The 22478-nt window shown below is 36.5% G+C and overlaps 1 protein-coding gene across 4 annotated transcripts in view; it reads left to right on the top strand.

The window, feature by feature from the left end:
• The window catches only part of LOC145984145 (solute carrier family 41 member 1-like), an 87710-nt gene extending 70295 nt beyond the window's left edge, over positions 1-17415 (top strand). For all 4 annotated transcript variants that reach the window (XM_083117606.1, XM_083117605.1, XM_083117604.1 and 1 more), the window contains 3 exons: positions 3701-3909; positions 11021-11166; positions 16435-17415. In XM_083117606.1, coding sequence (XP_082973732.1) covers positions 3701-3909; positions 11021-11166; positions 16435-16620 — 541 coding nt within the window. In that variant the 3' untranslated portion in view covers positions 16621-17415. The remainder of the gene's footprint in view (positions 1-3700; positions 3910-11020; positions 11167-16434) is intronic.
• Positions 17416-22478: the final 5063 nt, after the last annotated feature.

Here is a 22478-nt window from a genome sequence, read left to right as displayed (position 1 = left end):
TCATTCACCAGGCATACGCCACACACATACTCATCCATTGGATCGCCACATCTGGTAGCGTGATTCATCACTCCATAGGATGGATTTCCATTGTTCAAGACTCCAATGGCGGCGTTCCTTGCACCACTGTAACCGACGGGTCGCATTGCGGGCTGTGATATGCAACTTATGAACTGCTGCGCGACCATGAAAACCAAGTGTGACGATCTCCCGGCGGACAGTATGACCACTTGCAGCACTACTGGGGCCGATCAACACTCCTGTGCCACCATCTGTAACGACGCCTTCTGGTTTGACTTCACCACACGTTTCAAGCATCAACGGTCACGATCTGTTAATATTTTCGGTTTTCTGGGTCTGGGTCGACATGTCATGACCCCCTCTCACTTCCACTTCACGATAACATCACTCACTGTTGACCGGGGTATCTGAAATTTGTTGGAAATCTCACGGGTCGAATGCCCAAACCTGTGGGCTCCAATGATCATGCCTCTTTCCGCCTCACTCAGTTTGCCTCGTCTGTCCATATTCACTGCTGTAGCTGGAATGAGTGTATTCTCAACCTGCAATGCTTTTTATAGGTTGCATGACGTGTACAGACGATCCCAAGCACTTTTTGAGGGGTGTCATAGTGTAGATCTAGATTTAGATTAGATTGCTGTGTACGAAAAATTGCTGTTGGATTTCTTATTTGTGAACACAACCTTCGACCGATTTCCTGTCATAAGCTATTGCCCAAGAGAGTACAGTACCTGATTCTTTTTGAAGCTCGAGACCCCAAATTTGAGGGTGCACATGTTTGGCCTCCCTCGCTTGGATTTTACAATCTGGTAAATTGAGAAAAGATGAAAAGAAGAGGATTTACCGTGACAGGGAAACTTGTCCTGGGTCCAAATTCCCTTTTGTGTGAAAAACATTCGCAGCTGAAATGGAAATAAAGATCTGGAGATACTTTTCTTTATATTTCTCAACCCTCATAGAGAAGGGGCGTTACAGATTTTGTCAGATTTTACCACCATGTCAGTGGGCCATCAAGTTTCAAGTGAAGTTGTTATCGTTTGAAGCAGTAGTGCATGTGGCTTCCATTGAAGTATTTCATTTTCGGTTTATGTAAAATAATCATCTAACATAGCTGATAAAAGTAGTGAGTGGCAAAAGGAGCTTCTGTAGTTTGAAATGAATGAAGAGGTTCAAGACATATTTGAGTATCAACATGTTTTAAATAAAAAAAGAAAGAAAAAAGAAACACCACAGTCACCAAAATATCATCAAAAAGCAATGTCGTGTCAAAATTCAACTTTCAGAACGTGACTGAAGACTCGGATACACAAAGTATGAAGTAAGTATGAAAGGTAAACTGTACGATTTTTGCCTTTATTGAATTCTACATGTTTCTAAAGGAATTTCCCCTTACGATACTTACCAAACCCATATGAAATGTTCATTATTTTACAATTCCAATGTGTGAAGTCTGCATTGTAATCAAGGGGTTCCGGGTTCAATAACTGGTGGAGGCACATAGTGGTTTGGATTAGGGATGGCCAAATCCAGATTTTTTTAAATCCAGAATTTAGATGGTTAAAAGGGAGAATGTGGATTTCAGAGGTTGGAGGCAATCCATATTTCGGATTTTGGAGAGAATCCAGATTTCTGAGTGATTCTGGATTTTGGTGGGAATTCGGATTTCAGATGCAATCCTGATTTAGAAGGCAATTTGTATTTTGAATTCGATCCTTCCTGGTTCCAGGCTATCACTTATTTTAATACTAAGTTCAATAGCACATAACCAAGTCTTCTGAATATGTTTGCAGGCAATTTCAAACTGAGAAAGCGTAGTTGGGTAACTAAAAAGCAATGGGATTAGTGTTGTTGCAACAGTATTGCGAAGTGTTGTTGCAACAGTATTGCGAAGCTACAGCAGTTCTTCGTTTCGGCCAAACATGCCCATATTGATGGATGGCTCCTTGTCTGCCATAGCAGTTGCACAAGACTGGGATTTTGATAGATTGACAAGTTTGCACTGTAGGTCAATGCGCAAGAATCTTCTGGCGCCAAAACAATATAATCATTTGCATCTGCTTTGGAGCTCAAACAATGGAATCGTATGCAACACAAAATGTATCTTCTGCTTTTGACCAAACTTTTCTTGCTCTTGTGCCATACGTGCACAAAAATATTCAGATTACATCTGACTTTTGTGTAACTAACCTCATGTACCAACTTTTTTTAATTACTAATTATTGTTGACCGAATAAGAAAACATAAATAATGCAATCATTTCTTAAAAGAAGGGAAATCAACTTACTGTATTACTAAGCGCAGTCGGCTTCTTTCAGGGACAGTGCCAGAAAATTTTGACCGGGTGGGCAGGAGCCAAATACTGATAAATTAGGATTGGCAGATGTAAAGTTTGAGTTTCAGAAACAGATTTTCCCTTACACCATTTCTCTCTGCTTGTATTACCCCCCTCTCTGTTTTAAACACCCATGTGCATGCATGGGTAATTGTTCACCAAATCTTCTGATTAAAATTCTCTCTATACACTCCAGTCTAGAAAAAAGTAGCGAAAGTACCCAATGTCGTCACCTGTTGTAAAGCCTCTTGGCTATCATTCCTCTCTTTCCTGTGTGAATCTTGATATGGCCTCCCTATTTCTCTCATTTGAGTGTCCCTTTCCTGATGCCCTTCAATTGCTCACTGTGTATTTCGCTTTATACAGAAGATATTTTATCTTATCCCTTCAAATTAAAAAAGAATTTATCATATCCTATACTATATTAGTTGAACGACAGATTACGTTAATTGATTTGATTTATTTAACTTCACTTTTTTCCACTTTTTGCTGATCGCGAAGATGAGGATGAATTGTGATAAGATGAAGTAGATGAAAGGACAATCACAAACACACATCGCCAGATCACAAAACCACGAAAAAAAAAAAAGCTCCACGTAGAATTGTACTGGTTGTAAGTCCAGACACCAGAGTCTTTGTTAGTCTGCTAAATGCAGTCCAGGGTGTACTACGTGTAAGAAAGGCTGACATTTGGGTGACAGATTAGAGTATATTGTTAAATTCATGCGACAAATATTTTAAAATATGGATCAAAATCCGGATTGCCTCCGTAATGAGTTATCCTTCCAAAACCTGTTTTGCCTCTGTAATCATTTTCGCTGCTAAATCTGTTTTGTCTCTGACAAATGGATTTCAAGTGTAGAATTTCAAGAGGAGTGAAAGGTGTCTATATTTTCATTTTCCAAAATATGTAGGGCCTCATGGATATGGTTTGCACAGGGCCTCGCGTTTCTTAATGGCAGCCCTGGGTAATGCAGATAAACATGAACACAGGTAAAACTTACACCCTACCTTTCAATCCTGACTCGGAGACTTTGGGGAAGGAATTCACAGGTAGGGTGGATGGAGGAATTTCCATCAAAGTTAGTTGTATTCTGTTGGAAGCTGTACATCTTACTCCCTGTTGTAATGGATTTGTTGTTATTATTATTATTAATGCATCCTGTAAATCTTTGTTTTAATGTGCATATCGTTAACACCTTTGTGTATGCTATATTTACCTTTGTGAATGCTATATTTAGTATGAAAAATACAGTTCTGCTAGAGGAAGAATATTTTAATGTGTGTGACAATTATTACCTTATTTCTTTTCATTTTTAATTCCAATTCAATTTTTTTATGTTACAGCATTGGAGGCCTTATTCTAGACTTCACTGTTTCAAGCTTTAAGGGAATTGCTGTGTTCCAACCAGTTATCAATGGAGTTGGAGGTAACCTAGTAGCAGTACAAGCCAGTAGAATATCAACCTCCCTCCATCGTGACAGCAAACTGGGTACTCTTCCATCCTATGCAAATTTTGTTTGTATGAATCCAATCAAAACCTTTTTTGGCAAAGGTAAGTTAATTCAATTTTGCATCTTCAAATAGAAGTAGTGATGAAATGCATCTTATTGTACTGTATCCTATAGCATAGGAACCAGCTAAAATGGTGTGTAAAGTAGATAATTGTTACATGTTATGTAATTGTTTTTATTAAAGAACACAAGGATTCCATCTAGAAAACTAGCAATGTGATTGAACATGAATTCTTAACATTTCTGCTTTGTGATCTGTTCTATTATTTTTAGTTGTAATTTCCAGATTCAAGTGTTGAATTATTACTACATTCATGCCTTGCAAATTTTTGTTTTGATGCAGTAAAAAGTGGAAGATAGTAACATTTCACTCTTCTGACTTTTTTTTCTAATTATGTGGTATATATTGCTTAGAAAACCATATTTTTATGTTGAAACAGCAGCCAAAACAACTACAAACACACATTTCCAATGCCAGCTCATTGAACGAGCATATTAAGTGGTCTACTTTTGATCTTACCACCAAACTAACCAAGTTCATGTCCTAACCTGAGCATGAGTGTTCTTTGTGAGTGTCCTTTCATGAATTTCACATAATGATTAGTCATCCTCATTGTTGCAATTAGCCAAACATGGCAGAAAAGCAAAATTCAGCAGTATTTGTTGCTTTCAATCTGTTGAGTGCACAATAGGGTGTATCAAAATATTTTTTTTTCGAAATTCAAAAACATATAGTGTGCAAAAGTTGCATTATCGTACCAATACATCACACAAAAAAAAATAGCCAACTTGGAAGATTTCTAGCCACGCCTCTTCAGGCTTGAACTTTTAGGGGAGAAGTGCCGAATATCGCATCCATGTTGTTTTTCGTACGTGGCAGAGCGAAAATAGGCCAAAATGAAAAAAATAACAAGGGCAAAATAAACTATGGAATGTTTTTCAATACATTATACACATGTACATAATGTTGTAAGCAAAACTCTACGATTTTGTGAGTTGAAAGAAAGTGTGCATAATATTGTACCCCGGTGCAATATTAAGAATACATTCTGTAACAGCACAATTTTCCAAGACTTTATTGCCGAAAGTAAGGACAAGAAGTAGTAATGAAGTATTTCGTTAAACAAATGTAATAGTAACTGTTACGGTCCTTCACATGACAATACACATGTGTTACAAATTACAAATGAAACATGGAAATTGCAGAATACAAGCTACAGATGACAAATGAAACATGGAATGAATGCTTTGAAAAACCATCAGCAAAAATGTAGTTTAAGAATGAGCAAAATAAAAAGCAATGCAGTTCAATGTCCATGTCAAAAGCAACATAGAAGTGTACACATATTCTAATGTTCCAAACAAAAATTGCACATGAACAGTTTGTAGTCCTCAGTACCCACGCATTGCTCATGACACCAAGTGCTACACCGAATACAAATGATCCATTTTTTACCTGCTTTGTCACATGAAAACGTTCTGTTACAATAAGGACATTCATTTAAAGTGGATTTGGGAAAAGAATACAACTTGGAAGCATGCTTTAGGTCCATCTCTTTAGATCTCAGAGCGATGATTGCATTCCTCATGTTCTCCTCAGACTCTCCTCAGACCACTGTTTCCTTTTCTTTCTATCCATCTGAAAGAAAAACTGAGAAGTTCGTGAGGTTATTTAAATTATGTAATTTCCTTAGACCAAATCATTACACTAATTTGGAACAGAAAAGTCCAGATAATAGTAGTGTAGAAATGTAGAAAACTTAGACAATGAGGTATAATCCTGCAACCAACTTATTTACGTTGTCCTTAGTAATCACTCCAATGGGACGTATGCTATTCGTAATATCGCACCCGTGTGGTATTTGGAACACATGCAGGGTGCGATATTCAGTACAACTGGGAAAGCCAACATGGCGCCTACTTCTACCACAACAACGGAATCCACTTCACAATATACACTTTACACTACAACTACATAATGTACACATACCATTTATGCACTAATTATATGACTATATACATGTCGTTGACAACAACCTTGCAAAACATTTTGGGCTTCACCAAAATTTAAACCTCTCATGCTTTTCTTCCACCTGCACGCAGTGCGATGAAACTCTCTTTGCTGGAGTACCTACCTCAGTCGATTATAGTATAACTGTTCACACCAGAGTGCAGCACTTCCCGGCCGAGATACGACGGGGTACGGAATTAGGAAGGGATAATGATATCATTAAGATTGCACTTGGTGGATTTACAATGTATTGTGTAATTAAATTCACAGGAATAGGTGAAGAAGAAAGCTTTGTGTTTATCTACATAGTACATTGAACCAGCGAGAATAGAAAATTTTGGGTCTATAGGGTTGGGAATGGAAAGGGGGAGGTGGAGCAGAGGCCAGAGACCATCCTCACCACATTCTACTGCATGGGCAAAGGGTTGCTGCCAAAGTGGTTCATGCGGTTGTGCTACAAGTTTTCACGTACACGTTATTTCAGCCCTACATTGTAGTTTCGACATCGAAGTTTCAGAATTCAATAGTGTTTGTGCTGAGAACAGCTTTGGATATGGTTGTGTTTGTGGTGACCATGGAGACCGATAAATCATCTGTTCGTACAAGAAGCAACATAAGTACGAGTTATGAATCTCTATTCGGAACTCCTTGTGTTTTCAGTTCCAGGACATTACCTTCATACAGTGATGTGATGAGATGCTATAGACTTACTTGTCTAGAATTGAAAGGGGAGGGGAGCAAAGAACCAGCAATTCGTTCCATTTGTGAAGAAGTGGCAAAAAAGTTGGGAGAAGTGTGGTTTCCATCCTCAGTTCCCAGAGTTTCCTTTTATATTATTACTAGTATGATAGATGAATATCACAAAAGTGTCAGGGCTAAATATGAAAAATGTGAAAAAAATGCAACCAGAAAGAACTAGAGAAATTTAAAGATGATTCCCAAAAAATTTTGATATGGCTAGTTGCAAATGTACGGATTTCAGTTCGTGCAGATGTGAAAAATTGGAAGAAAATACCTGAATGGAGAGACAGTTTATTATAGATTAGAGAACAGATAGAAAAATGGCGATAGGTACCGTTGATGTACTGGAAACTAAAACTCTTCTGAAAAGGGAAGAAAGGAGAGTAAGTAAACGTGCTGCCGTAGAAGATGATTTGAAAGAACCATCGACCAGTGGGATGCAAGCGACAGCATGTGATTCAGACAGTTTGTCAGAAGTGGAAACCGTAAGTGACAGTGACTTTAAGTGGTCTTATCCCCTAGAGTCTCGACCAAAAAGACAATCTTCAACATAGATGAGGGCACCACTTCCGACTTTAGCTAAAGTAAAGGATAAAACTGGTGTGCTTTTAAGAAAGGTTGCTGCTATCGCTTGTGCCATTTTAGAAGATTTGAACATAATTTCACACAAGGATCAATAGAAAGTTATAGACAAAAGTAAGGTTCAAAGAGAGGTTGCAAAAGACCATAGTTTTGTGCAAAAAATAGAACTTAATGAAGGCATTAAACCTCAAAGTTTATATTTTGATGGTAAGAAGGATGAGACTGTAATGTTAAAGAAGATTGGCGATCAAAAACACAAAGAAACTGCAAATGAGGAACACTTATGTGTTAGTTGAAGAACCAAACAGTCTATACCTTGGTATGCATCAGTGTCAGGATCATCCACTGTTATTAACATTGAAATTTTGATAATTCAGAAGCTGAAAGATAATAATGTGGACTTGATAGATCTGAGGGCAGTTGGTTGCGATGCAACTAATATTAATGTCTGAGTTCGGTGAAGACTCATAAAATTTCTCGAGAACCATGTTCAAAGACCTTTGCAGTGGTTAATTAGCCTCCTGCATTTCAATGAATTACCACTTCGACACGTGATGGACACACAACAGGACCTTGTACATTTTCGGACCCTGTAGGGAAAATGCTCCATAATTGTGAGGACAGGCCAGTTACGAACTTCGAGGCTATACCTGCCGAAATGCCAGCCTTAGATATACAAGATTTGAGCGCAGATCAGCAGTACCTTCTGCAAATATGTCAAGCTGTAATCAGTGGCAAGTGTGACGCACATTTAGGAAACAAGAAACCCGGAAAATTATGTCATGCTAGATGTTTTACTACTGCTTGTCACCTGTTTCGCCTTTACATTTCCACAGAAAACCCAACAGAAGAACTGAAGATTCTTGCTAAGTTCGTTGTGTATGTTTATGCTTCTGTTTGGTTCTCTGTGAAATCAAACCCGACATGCAAAGATGGTGCTAGGCACTTACATCTGGCAACTAAGCTCCCAAGGTACCGTGAGGAACCTTTGAAAACTGTAGTGAATAAGGTGATCGCCAGGAATTCATTTTTTGCTCATCCAGAGAATTTGTTGCTCAGTATGCTGACAGATGATAAGCGTGAAGTCAGAGAAATATCTGTGAGAAGTAGGGATGGGACCGATTAATCGGTACTCTATCGGTATCGGCAGATATAGACATATCGGTGTATCGGTTTATTGGTAAAATTACCGATTATTTTACCGATCCGATTATCGATAAATATCTTATAATTTAGTGCAAAATTCTGCCATTTTGTAATTTTTATGGATAATCTCCATGCCCTAGTTTCTGAAAAAGTAAATGTCTAAATATTAAACTTCTTTCGCATTTCAATCAGCTCGAAACCCACATTTATTACGGAGATCAATGAAAATTTCAGGGTCTTCAAGGACCATTTCTAATTTTACATCGGATCGGTAGAATATCGGTTATCGGTATCGGTAAATTTTATATCGGTACTATATTGGTATCAGCCAAAATTTCATATCAGCCCATCCCTAGTGAGAAGGATTTTAGATGCTCAGACAAGGAAAACATCTGGTGAAGGGTCAATACATAAGTTCAAAGTGCCAGAAATAAATTTCATGGCAGAGGACTACATCAACATGATAGACTGGGATGTGTGCCTTGTCACAGAGCCTTCCTTAGCTGCCCATTTGAATTTCGAGGACATTGAGAAGATGGTGGACGACCAGAATATTGCAGAAACAACAATTGCATCCTTTCTGCGTCACACTCAATCAGTTGAGAGACTGGTTAAAATAGTGAGTGAGGCTTCAGCATGTTTGTGGTGTAAGAGAAAGAGATGCTTATATCAGATCTAAACTTGATGCAAGAGAGCAATTACCAACATATAAGAAGAAATCTGATTATTTTGAGCAAAGAAAGAAGTAAAACTAAAATTAAAATAACAGTTAGGGGAGGGAAAAGTGGATGGAGGGAAGGTGGGCTGGAACTCGCTGGCAGCAATCTCCACACGATGAGTTCTGGCTTGGTGCAACCTACAGCATTATACTACACTAGAACAGACATGCGCGCACATGAATATATTTTAGTTTCATTGCTATATTTGTTTTTTGTTGTAACTAATCTAAATAGTTACATTTCGTTATAAAAGTTGCAGTTTACATCAAGCGAAGAGCTGCACTTTCTTCCATTGGGCACAATAACTAGACCCCTCGGGAGGCATGGCTAGAAATTCTTAAATTTTTGTGAGATGTTTTGCTACCATTACGCAACTTTTGCACACTATATGTTATGTTTTTGAATTTCTGAAGAAAAAAAATTGGGTGCCTTTTTCGATACACCCTAGTGCACAATCATTCTCCAATTTTATGACTGAAAGCAAGCATTTAACCAATCTCTGTAGTGGAGTCCACATTGTAATATGTTATGAAGCTAGAGGTCTCAGGTTTGTACCCTGGTCATGCAATGATGTATCAGTGTGTGTGTCCCATCACCCATTTCTTATGTTATCATTCATCCTCATTGTTGCAGTTATTCTTAAGAGGTAGAAATGTAATACAGTAAAACCTGTCTTATTCCAGAACATGATGGTTCCAAGCAAAATTTTCCGTCTTAACAGTTTTCCTTCTTATACAGGGTTGACTTTAAATACAGTATAGAGTGCTGCAGGAAATAATGGAAACACAGATTTACATTTTGTATTACTTATAATGTAGAGTACTAATGCATGTACGTACATGAATAAAAATGCGATAAAGTTGCAATAAGCATAGCAGAGATTACAATTATGTAACTACACCACAACATGTTGGTACACTTTTTACAGTGTTGTAAGAACGTACAGTTGTACTTATGTATCTTTTTGAACCCGGGACCCCTGGCGTCATAGCGCGATGTGCATAGAGGGAAAGAGAAAGATTGAAAGATGGAATAAGAGAGGTGAAGAAAGATTGAGATAAAAGTGAAGAAAAAAAGAAAGAAACAAAGAGAGATAACAAGAAAAATAGAAGGATGATGAGGAGAAATAGACAAAGAAAGGTGGAGAAAGAGGATAAGAGATGAAAGAAAGAAACTGAATTGTAACAGCTATGAGTATTGTAGCGTATTCTTTCATATTGACAATGTTACCTATAAGCGAGTGGCAACAGAGGCGTGTTCCATTACAGTATTGTATTGTTTTCTTGCGAGCGAAAAAAAATAAAGGAAGAAATTTCCATCTTACTGAGAATAAAAACATCTCGTTGGTCTTTAAATGGTGTTCCTTTTCCGCGTTAAGGAGGTTTCTGCCTTAAGCAGGTCATTTTCGGGTATAAAATCAGTCCGTTCTGGGGACTTTTTTCCATAGAGTTGCAATATCAAATTAAGTAAAATTTAGTTACCTGAACAGACTTCAAGATAACTGTGAATTTAAAATTATCCCTATTTTACTTTGCTCACATTAAAGTACAGTAAATATTTTTATCCTATTAACTGGGGATGTGAACTCTGTATCATCCAATCCCCCCAAGAGATGATAGTATTACTGTGTAGAAAGCTAAACATATGCTTGGTTAAGGGTTTACCTTTATTGTCCTGGGTTCGATTCCTAGTGGGACCTCTGTAAACATGATCTTTTTGAACATAGCTACAGTTATAATTTACCACTGTGTGTTTCTATTTGCTGCAGAATTTTTTTTGCAGCAGGTGGTTAAGCTTCAGTTTATATATTACAGTAATATGCAGGGTATATATGTAGCATTACTGTCTGTTGACCAGTAGCATGCCTCATTGCATTGTTTCTTAAATTCTGTAAATTATATATTCAACAGAATCCATGCATCTTGTTATTGTTTTTTCTTGTTTTTGTTGTAGGTCATGCAAGGACAGCACGGGTTTTACTTACAATGGTTATCCCAGGCCATTTAATATTTGCATACACCATAAGCTATGTGAAAGCTGGACATACATCACTAACTCCAATATTTATTGGTGTGTACCTCTGCGCTGCTCTTCTTCAAGTAAGTTCTGATTCACTAATTTCTGCTAATGTTTATGTCTATGTTATTACAAGGGATGTATGCATTTATGCAAGATCAGGTATTACAGGTCTTTTGCAGTAAAATTCTTGAACAGCATTTCAAAACAAAGTATTGTAAAATTTATTTAATTTGGAATTTACAGTATTCTAGAAAGTAAGCACACACATACTTTTAGCCTCCCTGATGGCGTAGTAGTGACAACGTCACATTGCAATTACAGGTTCTGTACCCAGTAGAGGCACATTGCACAGTAGTTTGAATTCCACTTTAAACTGTATGGGCAGTCCTGATTAGCCTATCTGTGCATAAAGTGGACTTCAAACAACAATTCTAAAATTGTGACAAATGCTTTTATTGTTTAATACAGTAGAGTCCCAATAATTCGAGGTGGGCAAGTCTCTCTACCTCGAATTACAAAAATTCAGACTACATGAAATAAGATAGGGGATGGAAGAGGCCAAAGGAAACACTACATAACTAAGAACCACATTATGTGTAAAAAGGAAAAATGGGAATTACAGTATCCTGCTGGGGGGAAGGGGCATTAGATAACTATATGTGTTTTCCCATCATGTGGTTCCACATTACTGTACTCACTTGGTTTACGAGAATGGATCATGCTTTCTGCTCTTGTACGACTAACAAAACACTCACTCAAAGTTACTTCTTTCTTGCGTCAGATTATGTGGAACATCGGATTTTTGAGAGACTAATTATTAGAGGCACACATCTTTAGTAAATAAAAAAGCAAAATTTCAGTACAAAAACTGTCAATTTTGGGTTCAAAAGCAGTAAATAAAATAAAATTTTTGCATTATAGCAGTGAAAATTCAGATAAAATACAGTATATAAAAATGACATTTTGGTTTTAAAATTGTGAATATATTCCTAAATTTGATTTAAAAACTGCACTTACTACACAAAATAAACATATCCCTTCTAATAGCCCATTTATTTAGTTACCGGAGTATTAAGTTTATTCCTGTATAAAGGGGTAATTTTTGCTTCTAAAATATTTACAGCAGAATTGATCAATTTTCCATAAATTGCATAAATCACAGGATAATTCAAACTTCAGAAAGTTTCACATTGGTATATAAACTGAATTTCATGGCTAATTCACATTTTGCAGTTCATTTTGCATTATTTCATGACTGACACCTTTCAGAAATATGAAAAATTAACATTACTAGTTACTATTAGGAGCTGCGTAATCTGGTGTCACAATCGTAAAATTTGTGAAGAAATTTGAAACGTGAAAGGAGATAGGAAGATGACTTGAGGTTGAGAATTTTGTAAAGTAAGACCAGAGTGTACATTGTTCATCTTTCTTGCTTCTGTAACCAGCCCAACTTGAGAAAGTAAGGCGATAGATGGTCCCGATATTTTAAATTAAAAATGTGTCGTACGCAGTTTGTCAACATCTAGCTAATTCACCTGTGACGTCAGAATAAGCTATGTCACAATAGGCTAAATGACATAAAACTAGGGATTGACATAGGTTGGCTTTGATAGAGTACAGGGATGCAAAGGCTTTCCTGCACGCGTAACTTGTGTTACTCGACCATGATAAATTTCCATCTAATGTAATTCCCAGATCTTTAACAGTTTAATTAAGTGGAATGTGAGTCCAATCTACAAGAATGGAAAGTTGAATGTTAAGATCTATGAAACGTTTCAGTTTATCAGAAGCAATCAAAATAGCTTGTGATTTATTACCTCATTATTTTGCAACCAATTAACAATCCGCTTTATATCAGTGTTAACCTTAGAAATTCCATCATTTAACGTTAATAATATAACTGAAGGTTATCGGCATACAGATGGTAACTGCAGTGTTTTAGGATATTTGGAAGGTCATTGATATATAAGGAGAATAATAGAGGACCAAGTATGTTTCCTTGCGGAACGCCACAACTGATCTCAGATAATGCAGAATATTTGCCATCGTAAACCACCCTTTGCTTACGTTCAGTTAAGTATGATTTGACACAGTCTGTTGCAGAGGGGGTGAAGTTAAAAAAAGATTGAAGTTTGGCAATGAGTATATCATGGTCGAGTGACTGGAAAGCCTCTGTATAGTCCAATAAAAGTAAAACCGTCCCCTGCCTGCAGTCCATCGCCTGTCTGACGTCATCAGTTATGAGAGTCATGGCCGTGCTAGTGCTGTGATTAGGTCTACATACCAACTGAAATGAAACCAGAACTTCGTTTGTATGTCTGCTGATTTGCTCATGAGCAATATATTCGAAGGCTTTCGATAGTGCGGGGAGAATACCGATAGGTCAAAAATTGTCAATGCACGTGACAGGGTTAGTTTTGCCAAGATGTAGAACATGTGAAATTTTCCACTTATTGGGAAAAATACCTGAGCACAGAGAAAGGTTAGAAATGTCTGTGATGTATACATAAGCCATTAAAACCCCACAATGTTTTTTTTTTTTCTCGTGACATGTTTGACCGTACTTAGATGATTAATGGCAGATAAATACAGAGATGTTAATATCACAGCCTTTGGCTAAAATATTCATTTGTGCAATTTGATGGTTTTTGCAGTAAGAAACATGCTTTGTTTATGTAAACTAGGAATGGGACAGATTAAGTGGTACTCTATCGGTTTTGGCCGATATAGACATATCAGTGTATGATGATAATTTAGTGCAATATTCTGCCATTGTGTTGTAATTTTTATGCATACAAACATATACAAGGTATGTACTGAAAGTAATGAGCCAATGAGTGATATTACTCAGTCAGAAACCACTATTTTTATTCTACCTATGGTAGTACATAATTTGGACCTTTTTGTTAATTTTCCACATAACATCCAGATCGGTCAACAGATTTGCGCCACCATAATGGCAGCTGGAAAATGCCACTTGACATGACGTAAACACTGGGGAACCTTGAATTCTGCTGTTCTTCAATGGAGCAAACAAGTGAAAGTTGAATGGGGCTAGGTCTGGGATGTAGGGAGGGTGGGGCTCCCAGCCAATCTTTTCAATTTCTTGTACTGTGTGCCTAACTGTATGAGGACAGACATTGTCATGTTGCAAAATGACATTCTGGTTGTGTGGATGCTTGTCACAAATTGCTTATCACAGTATCAGTACGTCCAATGTTCAGATAACATGCAATTTTTCATACAGTTATCCTCCTTTCACTTTGGATAAGCTTGCCAATCCGGTCTGTGTTGTTGCACATGGAAGCTGTTTTTGGTCTGCCACTATGAGATGTATATCTGTGTTACCATCTCTAAAATGTTTTGCTCACCTTTTCACTGCACAGTAGCCCATGCAAGCATCTCCACAGAAGTTCTTTAAATGCTGATGAATTTCTGCAGGTCCCACGTTTTCACTAACACAATTCCATGCTGGCACATTGATGAAACGGACTGTTTATGGATGCCATTTTTCTCCTACCGACAGCACTGACAGCGAAAGTGCTCATGCACCAGCACGTGGTTCGTGCAGTGGACGACATATGGATGTACCTGTCATACGTGTGGTTTCAACCAAAATGGTCAAGGCCCGAGAGTAAGTGAACCAGGTTCATGACTTTCAGTACATGCCTTGTACTTTTAACAAAAGAAGGGCATGAAGATTACATGTCTGTAATATGTAAACGAGTTACTAAAGATATATCCGCAAAACTTACTTGTAAATGTTGTATTAATTTCGGTGGCCTCTGCCACCATCCACTTGGGAACTTGATGCTTCACTGTTAGGTTGACTTTCTGTTCTTGTTGTTGTTTCCTTGACTACTGCTAGGGTGCTACTGCGTCTGCTGCGCGTGATTGGTTTGAGCTGTTGTAATAGTGGGAGCCAAACATGATTAGCCTGACCACTGTCGATATTCAGCTCGTGCGGAAAGGGCATAATTGCATGCGTCTCTTTGATTTTGGTGTCGATTAGGGTGTGTGATGTGTGCCTAACTGAAACTTTTTGGATCTTGTGTTTATTGAACTTGAGGTGCCTTGCTAGCCCGGTAGTGGGTTGGGATTTTTTTTTTTGCATCTGCTAAATGCTGTTGTATACGCTCGTTGACAGATCTGATGGATCTGCCAATGTAATGTGAGTTGCACTCACACTGGGCATCATATACACCTGGGTTGTCTAGTGGGGAAAGGAATGATCTCTTGTGTTTGCGTAGGGCATTGGTTATTTTGTTCATTGGTTTGTGTGCGAGTTTTATGTCATATTGTTTCAAGGTCTTGGCTAGGCGGTTGGATGTAGTCTGGTGGTAAGGGAAGGCAATCCATTTAACTTTATCACTGCTGGCTGGGTGGAGTAGGTTAGGTTCTCATACTTGCATTTCTGCTTTGCTGCACCATGTAGAGAGTTGATATACTGTCTAAATGTGCAGCTTCTTTTGCATTGCAGTCATCTGGTAACACACATTAAGGAGATGAACCATTCAGGTTTTTAAAGGGCCATTTGCAATTTTATATCGGATCGGTTATCGATATCGGTAAATTTTGTATTGATACTTTATCATTATTGGCCAAAATTTTTGTTATCGGTATCAGTAAATTTTATATCTGTACTTTATTGGTATCGGCCAAAATTTCATAGCAGCCCATTTTTAATATAAAATCATGTTTTTGCAATAGTGGGGAAAATGCACAAGATCTCAGGCATTTTTTATTTGAATCTGCACACTTTGATTGCCTTACAGAGAAAATTTCAAGGAACTACAAATGTTGCATGCTGAAATATAATTATTTTATTAATGTAATACACTCCTGCAATGAAGAGTCAGGAGCCACATATACGTATAAGCAAATCCTGAAAACTTTGACCTCATGTAAAGTTAAAGGCCCAGAGAAGCAAAAATTGATATGGTTTCTTACCTACACTCTATCCCAGGTATCTCTGGAGTAAGCAAATTAAAACAAGTTTCTGCTCAAGTAGTGACTTGAGAGTGATTGGCCAATGAATTCGTGAGAGGGGAAGTGAGTGCGGCTACCAGAAATTTGCAGAAGCATGCACTGCTTTGCTCTGCCAACTTGCAGTCTCCCCTTCTCTACTGATATGCATGGCCATGCTCTACATATTCCTGGGACAGAGTATAGGTCAAAGCTACAAGTATAAAAGGTTTCAATGAAATCCATGTCGTTGTGTGACATTTCAGTTTTTATTGGACAAATGGACATGGAATGACCCTATGGTCACAATAAACATTTTTTCTGATCCATTGTTGATACTCATGATGTTAAATGTAATAAATATTGCCTTCTTTCCACAGGTGGTTCTTCTTCTATATTTTGCTCATGTTATGGTTCACTGGATGTGGACACAGAAGATTGATCCAGATAACTCTGCAATTCCATATCTGACTGCATTGGGAGATTTTCTTGGCACAAGCCTTCTTGCCATTGCATTTGAGTTCCTGTATTTAATTGGTGATAGAGATAGTGATGTGGGTGACTGAAAACCTAAGTTAATAATTTGTACTAAGTGCTGTGTGACTGAAGGAACCCTGGATGGTTCTTTAAAACATTTTCAAATTTGTACCGATGATACATTTCTAGTCGCACTGACAATTTTCTACAGGAGAAAGACCTTAGAAGCATGTGTTGAATGGTTTCAGACAGTATTTGGTAGGATTTATATTCTGTTGCATGTTTGTTATTATTTAATTTTTAAAAAAAAATTAAGTGAAAGGTTTATTAGTAATTGTTGGAGATGATGTGTAATATGATATAGGTAACCAAAGGTAGAATGTAGGTCTTCCCTTGTGAAAATATAGTATTTATAAGGGTGGGTGACTGACAAAGAAAAGCATTACGGCGAATCTCATTGCACGATGTTCTCTGTTAATGCACTTGTGAAATAGGTGTTGTAGTTGAAACACAATTGAAATGATGCAAATATGACTGACGTCCATCACACTTTGCAATTCAGTACGGTGTGGATATCGCTCAGGTTACTTATGTGCAGACAAGTACAATTCCAAACGCATGAAAAGTGTTTTATATTATTCCATCTTATGTTGATTAGAATGACAAATTCTTTCTGTGAAATTGAGTTCATATCCAGAAGAAATTTTGCACACACACAAATTAAACATCAGGTTGAAAAGGTTTTGAACCTGAGTGGGGATAAATTTATTTTTCAAGAAGCATTATTATTATTATTGAGCTTTGAAACCACCTAGATATCATAAGAAAGTTGTTTCAATACAAAACACTCAGAGGCACGAAAGTACTCAATATATATATATATATATATATATATATATAAAATTTATGATGTATATTTATGGCTGAGGATTCAGACACTTTTTAACCTGATTGCATGTGAAACAGCCAAGCATAATAAGATAGAGGCAACTGCCATAATACATATTAATGTTAATTTCTTTGGATTTCAAGATCTTTTCCTACCCTAATTCAAGCTGGGTTGTTTGATGTGTATGCATTACAATTGGTACTTTTGTTGTTTATCAAAATATCACAAACCAGAGTGCCTTGTATATGAAAAACGTGTATAGTTAGTTAATTTTTATACAAAAATCAGGTCTATTTCTACTTCAGTAGTAACAAATGAAGATAATCACTGGGAGAGTTATTTTTCCTGTTTTGATAACTTAGTGACAGGTAGCTGTTTTTATAAAGTAATTTCCCTTTACTTTGTGAGGGAGTGTTCTTTATTCTGCTGATGAACATAAATTTAGAAGATTAATTCTAAATAGTTAACAGCATAAAATTTATATGTACTATACAGGTCATATGAAACGAGTACATAATACAGCATAAAATCTGAATTTGCTTTGAGACATGGGTTTTGTCTTTGCAAATCAAGGTATAATCATATAATGAATGAATTGTCCTAATTTTTGAATTAATTAGTGTCAGACTATAGATTAAGTAGTTATGAAAAATACTTAAATTCTTAATAACGTTTGCTTTTACTGTAAAACTTGAGAGAGAGAGAGAGAGAGAGAGAGAGAGAAGTCCAGCAGGATTAAACTGTTTTTGAGAATTAATAATCTTATTTCATTAGTATAAATCAGTTAAACACAACAATGTGCTTGCAAAGATAACATATGTCATGAGTGATAAAATATTGTGTTGGCACTAAAGCACTTTGTACTTTTTTACAAAAATAACATGTTGTCTTCTTTCTTTGATTTACTTAAAAAAAAAAGAACTGTCGTTAGTTCCACGTAAGGTTTCCACCAGTATTAACTAGAATATGTTACAGGAAAGTACTTAGTCTTTTTGTTTATGCATAAAATACATGAAAGATAAAATAATATTGAGGCAAAAGTTCTGTGTAAGTAATGTATGTGGTACTGAAGTGACAGGAGAAAATTTAGAACAATGTTCACTAAATATTTTTATTGTGCATGTTGTTTGCCATATCAAAGAAAGAAATGTGTCAACTCTAAAATATTGTAATCAATATCTGCATATGACATATATTTACTTTTTACCAAATGGCATTGGCAGACAAAATGTTGTGTATTAATTACTATGAAATAAAATTTGTATGAACAGTTGGCTTAAAACAACTTGCATAATAGCATGCAAAAGAACAGGCATAATACTGTTGAGCATAATTCTTAATTTATTGTTACACCATCATTAAGAGACATTTAATACTACCTTTTCTTGAGTATGTAGTGTTTCCATCTTCATGTGATCAAAAGGATTGATAGATGGAATGTTAGTGGGACCAGATTAGTTTTGTTGTAGGTCAATTTAAAATTATAGATTGATAATCATGCAATAGTGGAATAATTCCTTTTCTACAGAATGAAGTTAACATTCAATTATTGTAGGTTCTTGGGATAAGATGATATGGGACCAATATGAATGGAAGGAATTTAGGTCTTTTGGGGTCTTTTGAAAACACCAATAGTGATGTTTATTTTCAAAATTTCTTACTGGAGTTAATAGGATATCCTAATTGTAATTCACAATTGTCTGTACTTATAAGATTACCAGCTGTAATTGTTTGAAGCACATTGTATGATATTTTAAGAAGAAAAATATCATTACTCTCAGTGCGGTACCTGCAATGAAAATGGCAGACATTGGACTTTTGCACTTTTAAGCATAAATTAAAAATTACCTTTAAAATGATCAAGATGTTTTGGGTACTGTTTATTTTTCAGAATAACCCCTGTATTTGTAGTATCAAATTATACATGAAATTTGGCATAATACAATTTGGTATTAAAAGTGGATCAAAGGAAAAGATTATACTTTGTATTATGTTAGAATTTGGACTATTTACTTATCATTTAACAGTCAGATTTTTGTACTCTCCAAATTAACGGTGAGATAACAGCAATTGAAATTATATGAACCAGAAATAAATGTATTTCATGTAACTGTAAAATATAGATGTATGCAATGGGAAGTTCTAGTTACCTGAGGTTAAGTTCAAGCTCATTTTCCTGAATCTGTGGATTAATATCGAAGTGGGCTATTATAATTGTTCATATTTTGAAATAATACAAGGCCTGTTCGAAAAGAAACCAAACTATTTTTGTAAAGTAAGATAAAGGTAAGGAAAGTTCCCTGTGCATGCCATGAAATCACATTTAGTGGATGTTGGGGTAGGGCCCCACACATTCTCAATCTCTGCCATTTTAGAGGTGATGTGATCAGCACCATCCTCCAGCTGCACCCCCAGGGTTGCCCCAGGTACCCATTGATTTGAGGCTGGGGTGAGCCCCAGAGCTGATTTATGAGGAGACAAGGCCAGGAATCGAACTTGGGTCTCTCATGTGGCAGTCAGATGCCATACCGACTAGACCACCACAGCTCTATTTGTAAAATTTGTACATAAATTTGTTGAAGAGAACCGACAGTGGTGGTGCCTAGTGGTGCCCTTAGTTATTAACTTGACCCCATTTCAAAAGCTGTTGCTAAGTGCAGTAATGCTGTAGATCGCATCGAGTGCAGGTGTGTTGAGTGCCCACGGTGATTTTCAGTTGCCCTATCATGAACTGGAAGAGCAGTGAGTATGTGTGAAATTAAAGAAAATTTTTACACACACACATGACATGTTACTTGAAGCCTATGGCAAGGAATGTTTCAGTCTAACACAGAGTTTCAAATGAGGTCGAACCTCCATCAGGAATGGATGATGAATGAGTAGATCCCATGTTAAAGTGATGTTGATCATGTTCGACATGTTTGTGCCGCATGGTTCCACTGTGAAGGTAGCATTCTACATTAACGTCATGCTATTATTATGAGTAAAGGTGCAGCACAATTGGCCACAGATTTGGCAGAACAAGTCATGCATGGTTCATCACGATAATGCATGTGCTCATCCCTCACTCGTTGTTTTGGAGTTTTGGGTAAAGCACCAGACACCTATTGTCCCACAACTAGCCTACTCCCCTGATTTGGCACCAGCAGACTTCTTGCTCTTCCCCACGTTGAAATCAACCCTCAAAGGGTTGCCTGACAATAGAAGAGATCAATGAGAATCCGCTACGGGACCTACAGGCTATTCCAAAACTGGAGTTCCAGCAGGCATTCCAGGACTGTAAGAAATGCTGGGAGTGGTGTGTGTGCACAGTGGAAGAGAGTACTTTGAAGGAGACAGGTCCAAATAGCTTGTGAATATTACAATTTTCTCAATTTTTTAAAAGTTTGGTTTCTTTTTGAACAGCCCTTGTATATTAATTTTAAAACTGTAGGGAAGATACTGTAATGAGTTTTACTCAAGCACTTCTTTATTTGTGCAGTAATTCTCTATTGGATATGCACTTTGTCATGACATGTCGTATTGTAACTGCTTGATTGGATTGATTTGTTGTTTTAAGTCCCACTTTATGCACAGTAAGGCTAATTGGGACTGGACCTACAGTTTAAAGTGGGATCCGAACCACTATGTGCCTCTACCGGGAATCGAACCCGGGACCCCTTGATTACAAGGTGGTGATGCTACCACTCCGCCATCGGGGAGGCCTGTAACTGCTTGACGTTGCATAATGTATGTAAAGGAATAATTTATACATACGAATATATAACCATATATTAGACAGGGTTACCATATTTTGTGAAGTGAAAAACAGAACATCTTATTTTTAAAAAGAAAATCACAAAAAAATAATGAATAACTTTGAAATATGTTATCTTCACCTTATCCCTTATCATCTGATAGTTTAATAAATCTTCCCATAAAGAAATCATAAAATATGATTCTGACAGTGTCCAATTTCTCAGTTTTTTGCCCAGTCATATTTAACAAAATATTTAAAAAACAACTGTATTCATTTTCAAGTGTAACTGTAAACTTAAATTTTTGTTTTATTTCTTCTATTGTAACTATAAAAGCACAACAACAAATCATGACAAATAAATGGGGTGCTACACAATCCATGTTCATATAAATGTAGATATGAGTTTGAGTCTGCAATAAGTAGAAAAGGTTTGTGTAGATTTTTCATGTCCACCTATTGGTCACCATCAACGGTGTTTTAGTGCTGATATTAGGGATGATGCCATGACATCTAATGAGCATTTTGTATCTACCTATGCCTATTTTTAACATTTAAATTTTTTTGTGAAGGATTTGCTGAAAACCGATACATTTTTACTGTAAATAGAAAGTCAACCTGGACACCCTTTTAATTATCTAAAAAGAGGACATGTGGTAACCCTAACATTAGAAAAACTGCATTGAAAATTTGAATCCTCTAGTATTTTATTGTTTCTTTGTGTTTTGCACAGTATATAAGTATATATTTGAAAATTTTGTTCTCGGCATTGAAGTGAAAATTTTATCGGTTTGTTGATGTTCAAAGCTATATCTTGTACTTATTATTTGCTCTTTCCATACTATCACAGGATATACATTTGCAACATGTTTATGGAAAAATTTGTAATATGCATAAGTATGTGTGTGTAATTATGTTTAAGGTACAAACATTAGGCCTGGAAAGTTCAACCAGAGTAAAAGTACAGTATTAAATAAAAATATACTTAAGAATTTACTTAAAAATAAAACTTGATTGTGAATTAGAATTCATTTAAATGTTAAACTACTTAAAACTTATAGTATTGTGCATCTGACAGTGTTGTCATACAAAATTTAAGCCCACTATGTACCTGACATTTTGTAGTAGTATAAATTTAGTAATTCACTGTCAATAAGTGGGATTATGCCATTAAACTGTACTTTTGTAATTCAATTGATGGTATGGGAAACTAATATGTCTCATAATTATTTCAAGTTCATCTTCATGTTTTAAGATGGCTCTTGATAAAATTTGCATAACTAGTCAAATATAATAATAGATCTTCTCATAAATGGTGTTAC

The sequence above is a fragment of the Lepisma saccharinum genome, chromosome 2, assembly GCF_977018435.1.
Source record: "Lepisma saccharinum chromosome 2, izLepSacc3.1, whole genome shotgun sequence".
Classification (NCBI taxonomy): Eukaryota; Metazoa; Arthropoda; class Insecta; order Zygentoma; family Lepismatidae; genus Lepisma; species Lepisma saccharinum.
The sequence above is the reverse complement of the archived record's forward strand: the minus strand, read 5'-3'. Positions and strand labels throughout refer to the sequence as shown.